We start from the raw sequence: 18,487 nt of genomic DNA on the forward strand, positions 1-18,487 counted from the left end.
CACATCAGACTTCCACAGACAAACCGTACTCTCTAGGCCAGGGATGTCAAAGTCAAATACACCGAAGGCCAAAAAACCAAATTTGCTACAAGCCGAGGACCAGACTGGTTCAATGTTTATTAAAATATATAGAAATGATTGCACATAGCCTATTGAACCAAGAGCTAACACAGTGTATATTTAATAATTAAATGAATAAACCAATATTTTCTTATGGATCTGTCAGTAATTTCAAGTGAAACCATTTTTCAAAAGGCAAACATACAAAAACAAACTTCCTTCAAAGGAAAATTGCATGTTCTGTACATTAAAAAAATAAAGCAATATTTTGTTATGGTTCTGTCAGTAACCTCAAAAGAAAATATGTATTTATTTACTATTAATCTATGTTTATGATTTGTTCTTTTAAATTGCCATTTATATTATTTTTCGGTCTCAGGAAATGATTGAGGGATGAAGAGACTGATGTCTGGTTCTTTAGGTTCTTCGGTTCCTCTCCTGACTGATATCACAGATATCACTAAGATTTCACTGGGCGCCACTGAACATCGCTGACACATTTTTTTTAAATGCCCCTATTAAACTTCACTAATTGTTTAGCATGGAATGTGCGTCGTCCCACTACCGTCTGAATTTTTGCCAGAGGTTTTACTTCTACGGACGGAGCAGTATCGGTGGACATTTTAAAAAGACCCGGGTTGTAGTGATGGGATTTTCGGCTCCTTTTCGAGATGCGGCTCTAATGGCTCTTCTTACTGTGGAGAGCCGGCTCTTTCGGCTCCCAAACGGCTCCCCATATATATTTTTGACATTATTAATTAATTAATAGCTTAAACCTAATTTTATAATATTTTGTTTCATTATTGACATTGTTAAGCACTTATGATGAGTAAAAATGCCGCATAACAATGCTATAGCAATACCGATGCGTGTGATGTCCGCATGTCCTGTGCAGGTTGTTTGTCGAGCCTGCACGATAGGAAATGCTGACTTTGCACAGTCTGCACTCTGCCCTGGAGCTTGATGTAGCATTAAAATGAGTCCAAATCTTGCTCCGTTTTCTGTCACTCATTTATTTTCACCTATTCAGTTCTCATACTGACTCCCCTTCTTTCTGTTGTGCTTCTTGACGCTGAGTGAGTGTCTGTACATAAACACCTGCCGACGAACGCTATACAGCTTGGCCAATTGCCTGCTGTTTCCACAAAAAAAGTGGAGATAAACTTTTTTTCAGTGTTTTCCCGCCACATTATCAATTGAAACTATGTGTGATTGGTCAGATGTGTGGAGCACACGCTTGACATGAGGGCAGTGGACCGACCGAGGGAAAAAAACTCTCCGCTCTAGCACTGGCAGAAGAGCAAAACGCGCAAGGAGAGGGAGAAGGGGGAGGAGAAGGGGAGAAGAGACAGCGAGGACAAAAAAAAACGATGTGGGGAAAAACTATCGGCTCTGGCACTTGCAGAGCACAAGCACAACGACAGGGAGGCGGAGAGACAGCGATATACTGTAGAAAAAAACCCGGCTCCCAAATAGGATCCTAAAACGGCTCCCATTGTGGAGCCGGTTCCAATCGTTCACTTCAAAGAGCCGGCTCTTAGAGCCGAATCGTTCGCGACCGACACATCACTATACCGTTGCATTGTGGGGAATGTAGTGTTGGTGTGTGCAACGGCTGTGGCCTGCGGGCAGTTCTAATAGTAATGGGCTCTTTGCGCCTCAGCTTCCACGTTCGGGGAAAAGCAGCTCAATCTTTTCCGATCTATTGAAAATGGCTCTTTACACTGGGTATTTGCAGGGCTTGTCCAAGGTAACAATTAATGATGAACATCGATCCGAAGCCCCAACAAATAAGCTGGAGAAAGGTTTTAAGATGTTCGCCTCATTAGACACAGATATGAAGGTGAGTTTTACTTTCTTTAAACTTTGTGGCTAACATTAGCTTTAGCTTATGCCAGACATTTTTTTTGTAAAAATGTGCTATTTAAGTATCTAAACATTTTTCATCATTCATTAACGGACAATGTTTTTACCATATTTTCAAGTATATTACGTGTGTTTATTGTCGTTAGTGTCAGAGACCAAGTAACTGGGATTTTATGGTTCAGGCTTTTTGCTTCTGAAGTCTGAGGAACAACAAGCCCATAGCTTAACAGTAGAGCAGCTCTGGTGTTGGAGTTCTAGTTCAGCTGACTGTTCAGGTTCAGAGTTGTTGCTTTAAGAAAAATATGGCCGTGTTCCGTAAGGTCTCCGTGTTACTTCGCTTTAGCTTTAACTGGTAGCGACGAATATTTACAAGCCATCATCTTCTTAATTCAGGACCGTTTGGAAATCCATGAAACCTTAAAAGCCCATTATATTAGGAAGACAATAATGTTCATAGTATTGTTTTATTTGCGTCTGAAATACGACTTTGTCTTTTCTAGCTGTCATGGTAACTCAAAGCAGAAAAAAGAGAGCCGCATTTGCGCATTGCGGTTGTGACGTCTGCGCGGCAGGTGCAAAGAGCCCATTAAATATCATCCAGGGGGCCATAGATAATTAATTCGAGGGCCTTGACTTTGACATATGTGCTCTAGGCAAACAAACTAGAGTTGGATTAAAGCAGACCAAACAGGACCAGAACTGGACTTGCTTAGGTAGATAAGTTTTTTAAAAGTTGGCCTCACAGGATCAATTGAATTTGACTGTTCTTAAGTTAGGATAAAATAAATCTCATTATGTGATCTGAATCTGACAATATGATTGGAAAAAACTGACCTGAGTTAACATGAATTTGGACAAAACTGATTTTTTTTACAGTTGAATTGGACCTGTTTGGGATGGCATTTTTTTGATTGCTGCTCTAAGAACTGATATCTGTTGTTTATTTGGTGGGGGTATTGCACATGTAACTGTAGCAAAAATAAAATCCAGGACTGGAAATCATCTACGTTTCACTAATAATTATAATCTTCCAATTAAGAGGCCAGGTTTTATTGGGAGGCTTCTCACAATAAAAAAGACATTGGGGCATTGTATTAGTAAAATACATATTTGAGATGACAGTACTGATTACACTTAATCCTGTTTTTTTTTTTCACAATGTCCACCGGTCTTCATGAGTTTTAATATCTCAGCCAATCAATCTATTTACCAGATGTGGCCATTAGGGGCAATATTAATGCAACCAACTGGAAAAATATTCAGTCTGAATTCCTGACACTAAACTTTCACCCAATCCTTGAGATTGCGACCTACAGGCACTGATTTTGCAAGGACACATGCGATTTAGTATATTGTGCAGCTCTAATTAAAATGAGGGCAGATTTCTTTTGCTAGATTCTGCCATATTATGTGTGAACACAACATAAGGTGGAGAAAGCTGATCAAAATAAAGGCGAGGCCTTGGGTGCAAATAAACAAACAATGACGTCATTAAAATAACTGAAAAATTATGTCTGACAAAAATTTAAACAATAACCATCCTCCTGTTTCATAAGACCCTGCCTTCTTTCAGTTCTGTTCAACATTATTAATGGCGATGAACTCCTCAGAAATGTAAGATTTTTCTCCTCCGTGCTGTTGGCATGTTTGTGCAGCGCAGTACTAGCTTTCTGAAGTCTTATTAAACTACAACTAAATCTCCAGAAGTCTCCAGTCATAGATTTTTCACATGACGTTCCAAACATTCTCCAGTCTGTCAAAGTTGTTTCCTTTGCAGAAAGTTTGGATGTTCCAGTACACAAATAATCACATTACACTGCAAAAACAAGAATATTACCCAGTTATTTTGGTCTAGTTTCTACTGCAAATGTTATAGTACACTATATTTAAGACAAAAATAACTTACAAGTAACTTTTCAGCAAGATATAGGAGCTTGTGCTGAGTCAATAATACCCTAATACTGATGAAAAAGTATTGGTTCCATTGTCAGATATTTTGCTTATAAGACATTTTTCCCATGTTGAAAGTGAAATAATCAATGGAATCAATACTTTTTCATCAATATTAGAAAATTATTGGCTCAAAACAAGCTCCAACATCTTGCTAAGAAGTTATTTTTGTCTTATTTGAAGTGTGTAAAGATATCTGCACTAGAAATCCTTGGTAAAATTGTGTGTTTTTGCAAAATAAAGTGAAAGTATATAAAGCTAACTATTTGTTTTTGTTTGGTTAAAAAACAGCAATCGGATCCTTTCCACCAACCTGAGGCTATGCCTGTCACGATAACAAATTTTGCTGAGCGATTAATTGTCTCATAAATTATTGCGATAAACGATAATATTGTTTGAAGACCTTCTTGCACTGATTTAATGGAAATGACGTAATAATGCATGTGATTTCCTGCCAAAGATAAATACACTTTATTTTCAAAAGAACACTAAACACTGGAACTGAAGAACAAAATAAACAAAACAACCACAAACAAAAATAAAATGGATTCTCAGTCTCCATTAACAAAAAATGTACTTGAATAAAAACTAAACAACATAAAGTCAAAGTGGAAATAAATACTGCATTCAACCAAAAGAGTGCAGATTATGAAGTCTGTATATTATGTTGCCCTTCAGTAATAATTAGATTTAAATAGAGAAAATGGGCACATCGACTACCAGATGCAATAGTTCACACTATATGATGTTTTGCCCTGATTTTCCCCTTATGACAATCTTAGAACGTTGGCCGTTCTACTATTGTTGCTTGCGATTTCATAACCGATCATCCTGTAGTGTGTGGTGTGTTATGGTAGATCATCTGCTCTGAGCTAAATCAGGGGGGTTTCCCCGACTGGGATCTTAACGCAGCCTGTTGAATGTGACAGGTAGCCAATAAGAAAGCCTGGATTCTCCTCCATGCTTTCTGAGGGGAAATTACAGAGGGGAATCCCTAACAGCTGACAACCTGAAGCCCAGCACTAGAGATATGTGGAAACAACATTAATGTTTATTCAACATTTTGTGCAAAGAATATAGAAATGACAAGAGGAGGAGTTGGAGCGAAATTACTACCGCAGTTGATAAACCCGGTAACTTTTCAGATGTTCTTCGTTAACGTGACATAAATAGGTTCTAATGATTTTCATTCAGTCAGGACTTTACACTGACACTAGCCACATGTATTGCAGGTAGATTGTAGTAAAGCATTGATTAATGCCTGGTTTTAAAATTAGTTCACTGAACTTGTAGCCATTATTTTGTGCCCATTGTTGGACACCACACGGCAGGACCGAACCGATATACCTAGAATTTCTGTCGGCTAATGTGTGGTCTCTTAGGTTTTGAAAATGGGCCGACAGCTCTAAGATCTTGTAGTCTGCGCTGGGCTTTACACTAAGGAAATGAGGAAGGGGGGGTCAGTGGAGAGCACCGGAGTTGAGCCTTTTTTCATTCAGTGTCATCAACAGAAAGAGAAAAAGGCCGGAAGAGACGATAAAGCCGATAACTAAAATGAGTTTGATAGTTTTAATTTATCGTACGATTAATTGATTCATCGTTTATCTTGACAGGCCTACCTGAGGCAGCTGCTTGGAGATGCGTCTGAACACGTGGTAGTAAAGGTCCCAGGCCTGCGTCAGGTCTTTCACATTCCCAGAGCGCATGTACTTCCTGCACCAGTCCTGGGCCTCCATCAAATCTCTGCCGTAAGCCTGGAGAAAGAAAAATGGAGATGAAAAGTGAGAAAAAAAATCAGTCGATGCATTAGATGAAGCAACACCAACAACCATGAAACAAAGTACATCTTTTTATATGTATGGCTTTAAATCGGTTCTTTCTCGAGGACTACAGGCATTTAATTGACCTTAGAAACTGTCAGACTTGTGGGAGTCTTCAGGGGTCAATCTTTGGACCCCTACTGTTCAACTTGTTCATGCTTCCAGTGTCCCAGTTAATTCAGAAGTATAATGTGTCCTACCACAACTATGCAGATGAGTCTGGATGATATCACTGGCAGCAGGAGGAAAATAGTATCTAAACCAGACCTCAAAACATGAATCCATGCTTTTCTCCCCAGCAGGTCAGACTACTGTAATGGCCTCCTCACTAGTGGTGGGCATGTATCGTATCGTTTATCACTTATCATGATACATTTTTTATCATAAAATTGTGATTTGCTATTGTCACAACAAATCCCAATTAATGTTTAAAACTCCCCAAATCTGTCTGTATTGTTGGGATTGTTATTTTTACTATTTTCTCCTCAAATGAGAGCATCAATAAATGGGAAAATATGATGAAATACAGTCACTATAATACAGGCACTGTGTGCAGTTTAGAGATACAAATTCCCACTTTGTTAAGAGACTGGTTTCCTAAAGGAGTGCATTTCAATTGGGTTTGTTGTTGTTTGTATATGACAGCTGTGTCGTGCAGTTACAGTCATACAGTTACCAAACAGTCGGTGCAGAATTATTTTATTTATTTTTGGTAACTGGCTGACTGCTCGACACAACTGTCATATATCTGTGCATGTGAGAGCCGAAAGTATGTTGCCTATATTTTTTTTCCTGTTTGTCAATGATTCTTTCCTCATATTTCTTTTGTTTTAAATTTGTACCAATGATTTTGATCTGTTTTGAAACTCTTATTCTATTCTTTCTATAAAGCACTATGAACTGTCTTGTACACAAAATGTACTATAGAAATAAATTGGCCTTGCCTATGAACCAGAAAACATGCTAAACATCAAAGGAAAAACCCAAAGTGCACTTTGTAAAAATCTGACACCAGCCTGGTTGAATGAAGTCTCTTTGAGGGTTTGTGGTCCTCTCTCCATCATGGCGTGTAGTGGCTCCAGCACAGCAAACATGCCCTTTACGTTACGCTCGCCAAAGTAAAGACGGGAAGCCTCCTCAAGGCCCTCGTGCCACATCTCGTGCCACAAGATAGCGACGCGGATAAGCTCCTCACTCACCTGGATGAAGAGAGACAACAATAAAAGGTCAGGCTGCTGTAAGATATTAATTTCATAACACAGCCTGAGCCCCCGGGCTAACACAACCATGTTTTTCAGAGAGATATCATCCAGGATGCTCAATGTTTCTGATTTTCACTGAAAAACTACAAGGGTTTTCTATGTTCTGTAATTTTTTAAATAATAAAAAAAGATCCTTTATTTAACAAGTGGTAACCAAAATGCCAGGTTTATGTACTCACACACAGTTTGTATCAAATGTGTACACAGGACTGCTAAAATGTCAAGAATTAAAGAATAATGAATCATTTCAACTACTGTATGTTCCCCTTTTAAAATGACATTTTTTCCAGTACAGTTCCACTGAAAAACAAAGAAGTCTGTTTGAGGGGAAAATATAAAAGTAAAAGAGCTGAAGTAACCTGGAAACATCAGTGTTCACACCATAAAACTAATATTTTTTTGAACCATGATTTAGACTTTTTGGGTCCACATCTGGTCCCAGTGTTTGCAAAGCTTGCAGTGAAAAGGTCATGGGATCGGTCAGACCGTCAAGACTTTCCGTCAGTTCTGAACTATGACATTCAAAATGTTCCTGATGAGCTCACTGTTTTATTGATTAGGATAAATGCTGTGATGTGGGCGAAAACAGGAGAAGTCTCTCTTTACCTTGAACAGTTCCAAGTTTGGTTTCACCAGACCATAAACACATTCTCATTTCGGTTCTGCCAGGACTGGATGTTTTCTTTGACAGAAATGAATTCTGGGCTTTCAATCCAAATCCTAATTCCACACATATGGAGAAAACAGCAGGTTGTTTTCTCATGCAGAACGCAAACCAGCTCAGGTTGGGGAAAAATCACTGTCAACCTCTTGCCAGTTACACCTTTTAACTTCATTTCAAATATGTTTAATAGCTTCATTTTTAAGAAATATTCACACATTTTCAACATGATTGAGTCCAGAAGTTAAATTTTATGCCTTTAAAATCCTGGAACAATCAAATGCACCCACTTTTTATTTTAGCCGTGTTCAAACTTCCTGCAGCAAAAATCGTAAAGTTGAAAATACTCAGGGGACAAAATCACATTTTTGCCCCCAAATAAAAACTGAAAAATAATATTACTGTGAGTTATTTCTCTTTGACCTGCAATATTTGAATGAGAACGAAACATTTTAGCAACAGAATAACATACAGAACATTAGTCTGATAATTGCCCCAATGTTTTCCGTTATTTAACTTTCTTCTATTATCATTTTAAATTTTTTAATCCATAAAATATTTTTGTGTATTTCCAGCAGTAATTTCCTTTTAAACATTTGCTCTATTAACCCAAGTATCATGAATGGATGGTGTGGCCAAGTCGCATGTTGAGCTAAAAGTCTTTGGATTGCCAGAGACGTCCCATGGCCCCCTCTTGAAAATGTTGCCCAAAGAATCATATTCATGTCCTAGAAAGACATACAAATTCATCTTCTTAAGTGAAGACATAAATGTAAAATCCAACAAATACAATAATAAATGTATATTTATTTTTTAACTGTTCCCCCCTAAAATATTTACTGGCTTGTTCTGGGAAGCCCTGTAAAAGTTTTCTGGGGTCGCCTCTTCTGTTTGGGTCCCGACTTACTACAAAATAACAATAAAAGAAAAAAAATGCTGCTAAAAGAAAAGTTCTTTGTGTTTTGCTCAACATTTCCATTTAGGGGACTTCCGGTTTTGTGACTGATTGAGTAAGACGTGGTGGAGGGAGCTCCTGCAAATGATCTTTTTTATAATCCATAAAAGATCTTTTTTTTTTTTTTATAAGGTGTATTTGGGCATTTTCGTGCACTTTGCATGTCCTCTAAATCTTACAACGACTCTACTACAGCTTAAGATGCCTCCAAAGCCCAAAAATACGAATAATTCAACAACTACGGTGGCGAGGCCTGGTCCACCGACTGCATCCCAACCTCGGCCTGCTGATACCGATCCACCGCGGGGCTCGGCTACTTGGCGACCGCCTTCGGAAGAATCTTCCACGGCCCGGAACGTATATTCCCCGGATTTTAAAGCTGAACTCCTCATTGCACTTCGTGCAGAGATGGTGGACATTTTCAAGACTGAATTGGAGACGGCGTTGACTAACAATTTGACCCAGATTAAATCAGAGCTGCACGGCGTGAAGACCGAGCTAAGTGCTAGCATTGCGGCTATCAGGTCGGAGATGGATGCACTAAGGGCGACTGTTGCAGACATGGAGGGACCGCTGTCTTCATGCACTGATGATCTGGTCTCACTCAAGAGCAATTTGGACAGGCTCTCAGCGCAGGTCCTCGCTCTTGACAGTAAATGTGAAGACTTGGAGTCAAGATCTCGGCGTAATGAGATTAGAATCATAGGACTACCGGAAGAGCGTAACCCAGTCAGCGCAGACACGATTTCCACCTTGCTCAAGGACGCCTTCGGCCTGGAGAAGGAGCCGGTTGTAGACCGGGGGCACCGATCTCTACAAGCCAAGCCGAAGCCCGGTGAGCGGCCCCGTCCCATAATGGCTCGTTTACATTATCATGCAGACTGCGCCGATATCCTACGACGTGCCAGAGCCCAGCAGCGAGTCAAGGTGGGGGATTCCACAATTTCCATCTTCCCTGATTTTACCGTTCAGACTGCAAAAGCCCGTGCAGCCTTCAACGACGTCAGACGCCAGCTCAGAGAGGTTCCGGACATCCGGTTTGGGCTTCTACATCCAGCGCGTCTGCGCATCACCAAGGGAGGTGTCACGAGAGAGTTTTACTTCACCCGCGGAGGCGACTGCCTTCGTGAAAACACTCAAGATGAAATAAATCTGGCTTAATCACCTGAAAGCTAATTTCGGTTCGAGTGTAAGTATAGCTGTGGCCAGGTTTCTCTTTACACCGGCGCATCCAAAGTGACTTCTGGCAGTGATGGCTGTAATGCACAGTTGAATCACTTCGGTTTTGTATAGTTTAATTTGTTGTGAGTGGAGCCGCTCATATTGTTCGGTCCGGGCCGGCCCAAGGCATAGGCGAGTTAGACGACATGTAATGTACCTGCTCTGTTATTAGCTACACTTCAGTTTTCACATGTTTGCAGGAGCTCCAACTGAATTGAGGTGAACTGAGGATGACTGTTTGGTCCAAAACCTTAAGTTTAGTCTTTAGGTTCATGACTCCATTAGGAGTTCGCACTGGTATCCTGTTGTTTGGGGACGGGGTAGTGGTAGGTGCTATCTGGGGTGGGATGAGGGATAGTGTCAGTTCAGAAATATTGTTGGTTTTTTTTGTTGTTGTTTTGTCCTCTTTCTTCTCTTCCTTATACCTGGTGCGTGGGGATGAAATCGGGTTGCCTCATCAATGTTAACTCATATTTCACATGGCTAATATGAACAACTCAAATGTAAGATTTATCAGCTGGAATATTCGAGGTTTAGGGGGTGCTGTCAAGCGGTGTAGGGTGTTTTCTCATTTAAAGCGTTTGAAACCTGACATTATTTTTTTACAGGAGACCCACATGAGAAATAAAGACCAGTTAAGACTTAAATGTCCATGGGTTGCAGAAGTACTCCATTCCAGTTTTAATTCAAAGGCTAGAGGGGTTGCCATCTTAATAGGTAAATATGTACCATTCACATTGACCAAAACCATCTCAGACAGAGACGGCAGATTTCTGATAGTGTTAGGTACTCTATTCCAGGTACCCACCCTACTGGTTAACCTATATGCTCCTAATTTTGACAACCCATCTGTCATGAACAAGGTGTTTGAAATTCTACCCTCTTTGAATAATTGTGTTTTGGTTTTTGGAGGGGACATGAACTGTACTATTGATCCCTGTTTAGACCGTTCTAAATCTGTTTTAACCCAATCATCAATGGCTAGAACCCTTCATAGTTTCATGCTAAATAATGGTTGTGTTGACCCCTGGAGATTTCGTAATTCAACCAGTAGGCAGTACTCTTTTTATTCACATGTTCACCAGACTTTTTCAGGTATAGATTATTTTTTTAGATGCTAAAATTATGCCTAAAGTATCAAATGTTACATATCACCCAATCATTATTTCGGATCACGCTCCTGTCTCTCTCGATCTTCAGATTTCGCCCGGACCTCACTATCCCTCTCAATGGCGATTTAACACTTCACTATTATCAGATGGTAATTTTCACAAATTTATTATGGACGCAACAGAGGATTTTATTGCTTTTAATGACTCTGAATCTGAACCAATCTCTAGAGCGCTCCTGTGGGACTCTTTGAAGGCATATTTACGTGGTCAGATAATTTCATATTCTGCACATGTGGGAAAACTGAGAAGGTCAAACATTCAGAAGCTTACTTCTGAGTTGGAATTGGTTGACCAACAGCTTGCAACCACCCCATCTGACAGTCTTTCTAAGCGTCGCTTGGTCTTACAAACTGAGTTGGACCTTAACACAACTAATGAGGCAAAGCGCCTTCTGCTGCATTCTTGTGCTAGATACTACGAATATGGCGACAAGTCCAGCAGATTGCTAGCTCACCAATTGCGCCGTCAAGCTGCTTCACGTTTAATACCTCGCATTAAAGATAGATCGGGGGTCCTGCAGGAGGACATGCAAGTTATTAATTCGGTTTTTTCATCATTCTATGAGTCCCTATATAAATGTGAACTCCTCCAGATTTGTCTGATATGTATACGTTTCTGGTTGAGCTTCAGTTTCCCCCTTTAAACTCAGAACTGATTGATCGTCTTGAAGCTGGTCTGACTGTTCAGGAGTTAAATGCTGCTTTACAAAATATGCAAAACAACAAAGCTCTGGGACCCGACAGGTTCCCAGTTGAATTTTATAACACATTCCAAGCCAAACTTATCCCATTGCTTCACTCTGTCTATGTTGAGTCTTTATCACTTGGTTCACTCCCCCCCTCCCTAAGACAAGCTTCTATCAGTGTTCTCTTAAAGAAGGACAAAGATCCCGACCTCTGTACTTCCTATAGGCCAATATCTTTAATGAATGTGGACACAAAAATTCTCACAAAAGCCCTGGCCCAGCGACTTGATCAAGTTCTCCCAACAATTATCTCCAAGGAGCAGACTGGCTTCATAAAGGGGCGTCAACTTTATTACAATGTTCGCACCTTGTTAAATGTTGTTTATTCAAGGGAGACAACAGCTGTGCCTGAGGTTGTCATATCAATCGATGCTGAAAAAGTATTTGATCGGGTAGAATGGAGTTACCTGTTTGCGGTTCTAACTACATTTGGAATAGGGAAAAAATTTATATAATGGATACGCCTTCTTTATACACTGCCCTGTGCCAGTATTATTACCAATAACAACCGATCCGGATATTTCTTTTTAAATAGAGGTTGTAGACAGGGTTGCCCCTTGTTGCCCCTCTTGTTTGCACTTGCAATAGAACCTCTGAGTATTTTTATGAGAACCTCTCCCAGTGGTAATGGAATCATCAGGAGTCATGCAGAACTAAGGCTATCGTTATACGCAGATGATTTGCTTTTATATGTCTCTGATCCAATAGGAACCTGCTCCGCTACTGTTAAATTCTTTCACAGATTCAGCCAGTTCTCAGGGTATAAAGTTAATGTCGCCAAGAGTGAATGTTACCCTGTTAACCACTTAGCACTGCAGCTCTCCCAATCTGATGTTCCTTTTAAGCTGTGCCCTATGGGTTTTTGGTACCTTGGGGTCAACATAACCAGATCTTATAAGTCTTTGTACTCTAAAAATGTCCTCCCACTCTTTGTAGACATTAAAAAAGACTTTCAAAAATAGGGGTCCCTTCCACTTACTTTGACTGGGAGAATAAGTACTGTTAAGATGAACATCTTGCCAAAATTTCTGTTTCTTTTTATGTGTCTACCTGCATTTTTACCAAGACGTTTTTTAAAATCATTAGATTCAGCTATCTGTCACTTTCTGTGGAGCAGCAAAACTCCCAGAGTAAGACAAAAAATACTTCAGAACTGTAGGTTTTATGGCGGCTTCTGCCTACCCACCCAATTTTCAAGTTTATTATTGGGCAGCTAACATAACTAAAATTGCTTTATGGTTTAATTCAGCTGATGTACCTTGGTGTCAGCTAGAAGCACACTCATGTCCCTCAGCCTCACTTTAGGCTTTACTTACAGGTCCAACTTCTTTAAATCCCTCTGGCCAAACCAACAATCCCATAGTTGCAGATACTTTGAGAATATGGTTTCAGTTTAGGAAGCAGTTTAAATTTACAGGCCCCATAGTCATACCCCCACTTTTAAAAAACCCAGTGTTTACACCCGCTCTTACCGACCCGACCTTCTCCCTGTGGCAGGATAAGGGACTAAAATGTTTCAAGGATTTTTATAAAGAAGTGTTGTTTTGCTCTTTCACTGATTTGGCGTCTGAATTCGATCTCCCACCCTCCCATCTGTTTAGATACTTCCAGATAAGGGCATGTGCAAAATCCTTATTTCCCAATTTCCCGCACCTGTCACCTGTGCAGTCGTGGGATGAACTTATACAACTTAACCCCTTGCAAAGGTCTTTAATTTCAAAGATATATAACTTGATTCAGTCATATGATGTAGTTCCAACTACGAACTCTAAGAGCGTGGGAGGGTGAACTAGGGCTGGTTTTTGATGAGCACTGGTGGGAGGCAGCCCTGACAACCATTCATAAAACTTCTATATGTGCCCGCCTGAGTTTGATACAGTTCAAAGTGCTATTCAGATGTCATTATTCAAAAACTAGGCTGGCACAGATCTCCCCAAATATGGTAGATGTTTGCAACCGATGCGGGAGCTTGCCCTGCAATCTTGCGCACATGTTTTTCACCTGCTCAGCCCTCACAAATTTCTGGCAAATTTACTTTCACACCATGTCTGTTGTAGTTTCAAGAACTATTGACACTTCAGCTCATACTGGTATTTTTGGTCTCCCAGAGCAATATACTCAATACTCCGCAAGAGAGTTGGAAGTGATAGCTTTTACCTCTTTGATCGCGAGGCGCCACTCTCCTTAACTGGAAATCAACTATAGCCCCATCCAGCACAAAGTGGATAAATGAGGTCATGTCCTTTCTGAAAGTGGAGAAAATTAGATATACAAAAACTGGAAACTTGAACAAATTCTACTCTAAATGGCAACCATTTATTGACTTTGTTGCTTCAATGTAGAAAAGTAACCCCCCCACCCCCTGCGCACCCAGCTCTCTTCTTCCCCCTCCTTTACTTTTATTTATTTATTCATTCATTTTTCTTCCTCTTCTTGGAGGTGTACGTGTTTTTTCGCTATTCATTTTCATTCACTATGTTTTACTATTGGAGTCGTTCTGTATCTGTTCTTTGTTCCTGAAAACATATATTTTACTGTTACTGCTGTAAATCAGGGATATTGGGGTCATATACTTCGAGGACCAGGGAAGCAAGTTCCCTGAGGACCGGACTGGTTCAATCTTTCCTGAAACATATTGATATGACACATTTATATGTCTGGGGTAAGGATAGGTCAATAGTGATATGACAACAAATATAATTTTGTACTATTTTTAATTTCACATTTTTGACTCTAAAACTTCATGGTTGTCAACAAGTTCTATTTGATCTCATGTACTGCCACTGAAACAGAGAACAGGACAGGGTAGTAATGTGCACTTCAGTTTTATAATCTATTTTATTATGGGTATTGTATTTGTTATTGTGTTCATATAATTACTTTTCAATTTTTTACTTTTATTCATGTTTTTTTTTTTGTTTATCCAACTGTTTAGAAAATACAGGTTAAAATTCAGCCTTCTTATTTACAGAAATGCTAATAATATGCATTGTCCCTGTGATAAATAAATTTTAAAAAAGAAAAAACATTTCCATTTAGGAATATATAAACGTGCAATGGAAACTCTCATTACAAAAAAATTACAAAAGTCTCCAACTGTTTGTATCATTCTTGATCTGCAGTTGGGGGCCAAGATTATTTCAAGGGCCTCAAATGGCCACATGTTGGACCCCTGTTTTAATTAATCTGACCCAAACTATGTGCTTTCGAGAAATAAAAACAACGTCTTTGTGGAACAACAAAGATGTGAAATCTGGAGTCCTGGTTCCATTTATGCAATCCTGCAAAGTGGGACCCCATCTGGGGCCCGAAGTCAGCGGGCTTTAAACAAAGGTCTGTGGCCTTGTCCTCAACACAAACATGTCCAAATACTGAATCTTTTGATGATGTCATTCACTTCAGATGAAAAGCCTCCATGTTGTTTTTGACACATTGAACCCTCACTTCATACTGCAGCTCCTCTGCTGTCCTTCCTCTGCCCCTCTAAGATAACCTTACATAGCTGATCACATCTGACCTGCTCCATGTTCTCCCAGTTAAATGTTTTATGGACAGCCTGGCTTTTTCAGCCATTTGTTGCTCCACTCCTTTAGCCAGCAACACATTTGAAATGAGTTCATTCAGTGAATGAAGTTCACAATTCCAACATTTATTTTGTTATCTGTGCTCAGCTGTGATTAAAATAGTCTTTCACTTTGCTTCCTTCTATTCTAAAACCTGGATAGTGGAAGGATAACGGTTTCTGTAAATAATTCAGTCTCTACCATCATTGCTTGTTGAACCAGGGTGTTGCAGTGTTCACACATGTTCTTCAGGATCTTGTTAGCAGCATTGTGCCGGGCGGTGGTGGTGGACTTTGAGGCCACGGTGAGCGGGTAGATCAAAGCCTAAGAAAAAAACAGTAAAACAATCAACAAAGTGTAGTGTTGTATACGTTCCGTGTTGTGTAGGTGAGAATCCGTGGTGGAGAACCTGAGGATGGTAACGGCCGATATCTGTCAGCAGCTGGTGGATGAGACGGCCAACCAGTGCTCGAGGCGTGTCGATACGAGCTATGAGCTGAGGAATCACCTGGGAAAGGAAAATAAAAAACTCAATACATTCAAAACACGCCACAGAAGTCTGACTGAATCAGCGCTTTCCGCATACCTCAGTTTTAAAGCTGCCGTATTTAACTTCTTACAGAAATATGTTTTTACATATTTGTTAGAACTGCCACTGTATCATGACAGAAAAATATAAGACATAAATATACAGTTCAGTCAAAAACAACCAATCAGAGCCAAGAGAAGAGGCTTAACGCTGTCAATCATCGTCATGTCATCTCTACTAGACTAGAGCTAGTTTCCCACAACATAGCCTGTTGTGAATGCTATGGCTAGTTAGCATGGCCAATAAAGGAGAAGAAATAGTTTTCCTGGAATATTAAGCTGTTCTCTGCCATTAGCACACAGAGCAGCTCACTTAAAAGCATGATTGACAGCGTTAAGCCCCTCCTGTTGGCTCTGATTGGTTGTTTCTGACTAGGAGCGGTGCGTTACTCCAGACAGTAGCAGCTCAGGGAGGAGATTAATCTTTTCACACATTACCAGTTTCGTGGTCTCACAACATGGTAACATTTTGAGCAAATACACACAAAAAAAATGATTTTACAAAAGTTGCATACCACCACACTTTTCCATGCTTTCAAAAAGTCTGTACATTTTAAGGAAAAACATTTACTGTGAGGAAAAGAAATTGTTCTTAAAAAATTTTTTTTTATTTTGCAGCAAACATGGAGTTTGTAGAAAGATTGTAGAAAACTAACAATTTTTTAAACCAGAGTTTTTTTCTTTTTCATACTTATCTGAACATGGAAAATCTTTAATTTTATATTTTAAAAAGACTGCATTGAAACCCAGTTAAATACTTTTTAAAAAACTATTTGTCAACTATTTTCATTTTTATTGATAGAAATAGAAACATCAAATTTTCTTGATTACAAGGCTTACTACTTTAAAAGGATGTCTATGATCATTTTTTTTAGGCCAAACATTGCTACATTGCTCCCTTCTTTGCTTATTCTGATTATTTTTTCAATGGAAAATAATGTACATGTTGAAAAAGAGAAAAACATGAGATGGAGACAACATGGGAACATTTACTGATCTGCCAATTTTCTCTGTTGGATTGATTTAGGGCTGACCCTATTTTGCTTTAAGAGTGTTAGTTGTGTCTTTGTTTCCACCAATGGGCAGAAGAATAAAAAATAAAGCAAAAAAAGACTAAATAGTTGTGCACATTACCTGTAACCAGGTGTCTATTTGTATGGTCTTGATTCCCTCCACCAAAGCTTCGTTCACCTCAGGCCAGTGGCCGTAATCAAACCACAACGTCAAAACCCTGAAAGTTAAAACACGCAGTGAGCTCACCTCCTCTCAGAGCAAAGAGTGATATCAGCCACTAGAGGGCCACACTTCATTAACATGGGGAAATCAGCCAGGCCTTCACATAAACAGTAAAGTTTGACCGCTTGCCTTGTTTGCATTCTAGTTATTTCTCTCACCTGAGTGTGTCTTGCAGGTTATTTCCTCTGGACAGGGAAATGGAGCGGAAGAATCCCTGAACAGCAGGGACTGTGTAGAGCAGTAAAGTCTTTGAGAGGTCCTATCAAAGGTCAGAAAACAAGGCAACGTTTTCAAACGGACCAAACCAGAAGCTTTCACAGAAGCAGAAGGTGGGCTCTCACCTCGTTGACCTTCTTCTGGCCCGGTGAGGGCATGGGACTGTGGTCGGCGCTGTCCACCTCACTGTCGCTGTTGCTTGCCTCACTGGCGGCGCTCGCCCCGCTGGTGTGTCGCCGCTTCTTCTTCTCATCGCGGCCCTGGTTCTGGTGCTTGTAGTGCAGCACTGCCTCAAAGTTCATGACGGCCCACGCATGCCAGGCCTGCAGAGAAACGGTGGGAAATGATTTCCACGTTTATTTGTGACATCATTTCCAGCTCTTTCAACATTTTGGGTTGCTGACTTCTGCCCTAACTCTATCCATTACATACCTAACCCTAACCAAAACACAATTCACACCTAAGTCCTAAATCTAACCCCTGACCCAAAAACAGCGTTTCCCCTTCCATTCCTACAGGGAGCAGTGGGTCCCCACAATGTGTCAGGAAAATGGTCCATACAAGGTATTACAAACAAACGCGCACACACACAGTGGAGGAAATTCTGACAGCTGTTTTCGTTAGCTAATGCCTTAAAAACAAACAGACAACAAAATAGTTCCATTTAACAAGGAATATATGTAAATGAGACATGAAAACCAAAAGCTCTAAAAAAAGCGACAACATGGGGTGTCTAATGTTCACCGACAGAAATTTCCTCTCTGACACAACTCGGATTTTACTGTCACCAGGCAGGAAGGGTGGGGGGCGGACACTGACCTTGTACCAGTTGCGGTCATGCTCTGTTGAACTGCTGTAATATTGAAGGACTTTAGGGATGGTGCTCTCATTGATGCCCTGCAGGCTGAGCTGCCACTCCCCCAGCTTTAAGAAGCACCTACATGGTGGAAACACACACCACACACACACACACACACACACACATAGCCTATAGTAGTTTAAATCTTCATTCACACATAGCCTCCATTATAACACTGTATAAACTAAAACTGTTAACAGAGATATTTTCAAACATTTAACTGAAAAAAAACATTTTGTAGGTTATAAAAGTTACTAAAGTCAAACGTTAAAGTCATCATTGTTTGCTTTGTTTGAGTGCAGAGCAAATTTCG

General features: G+C 40.0%; 2 protein-coding genes across 3 annotated transcripts in view; one reads left to right on the forward strand and one right to left on the reverse strand.

Annotated features, from left to right (window-relative positions):
* mtor (mechanistic target of rapamycin kinase) overlaps window positions 1-18,487 on the reverse strand; it is a 147,903-nt gene that overhangs the window by 31,676 nt on the left and 97,740 nt on the right. For both annotated transcript variants that reach the window (XM_028021230.1, XM_028021223.1), the window contains exons 38-45: window positions 18,135-18,252; window positions 17,441-17,638; window positions 17,258-17,358; window positions 16,998-17,094; window positions 15,685-15,783; window positions 15,477-15,599; window positions 6,713-6,895; window positions 5,496-5,630 (exon numbers count right to left, since the gene is read on the reverse strand). In XM_028021230.1, coding sequence (XP_027877031.1) covers window positions 5,496-5,630; window positions 6,713-6,895; window positions 15,477-15,599; window positions 15,685-15,783; window positions 16,998-17,094; window positions 17,258-17,358; window positions 17,441-17,638; window positions 18,135-18,252 — 1,054 coding nt within the window. The remainder of the gene's footprint in view (window positions 1-5,495; window positions 5,631-6,712; window positions 6,896-15,476; window positions 15,600-15,684; window positions 15,784-16,997; window positions 17,095-17,257; window positions 17,359-17,440; window positions 17,639-18,134; window positions 18,253-18,487) is intronic.
* Window positions 6,902-14,721, forward strand: LOC114146849 (uncharacterized). Its single transcript, XM_028021252.1, has 2 exons — window positions 6,902-8,674; window positions 8,706-14,721. Exon 2 carries the CDS (start codon window positions 8,776-8,778, stop codon window positions 9,733-9,735), a length of 960 nt encoding a protein of 319 aa, XP_027877053.1. The 5' UTR covers window positions 6,902-8,674; window positions 8,706-8,775; the 3' UTR covers window positions 9,736-14,721.

The sequence above is a fragment of the Xiphophorus couchianus genome, chromosome 1, assembly GCF_001444195.1.
Source record: "Xiphophorus couchianus chromosome 1, X_couchianus-1.0, whole genome shotgun sequence".
Lineage (NCBI taxonomy): Eukaryota > Metazoa > Chordata > Actinopteri > Cyprinodontiformes > Poeciliidae > Xiphophorus > Xiphophorus couchianus.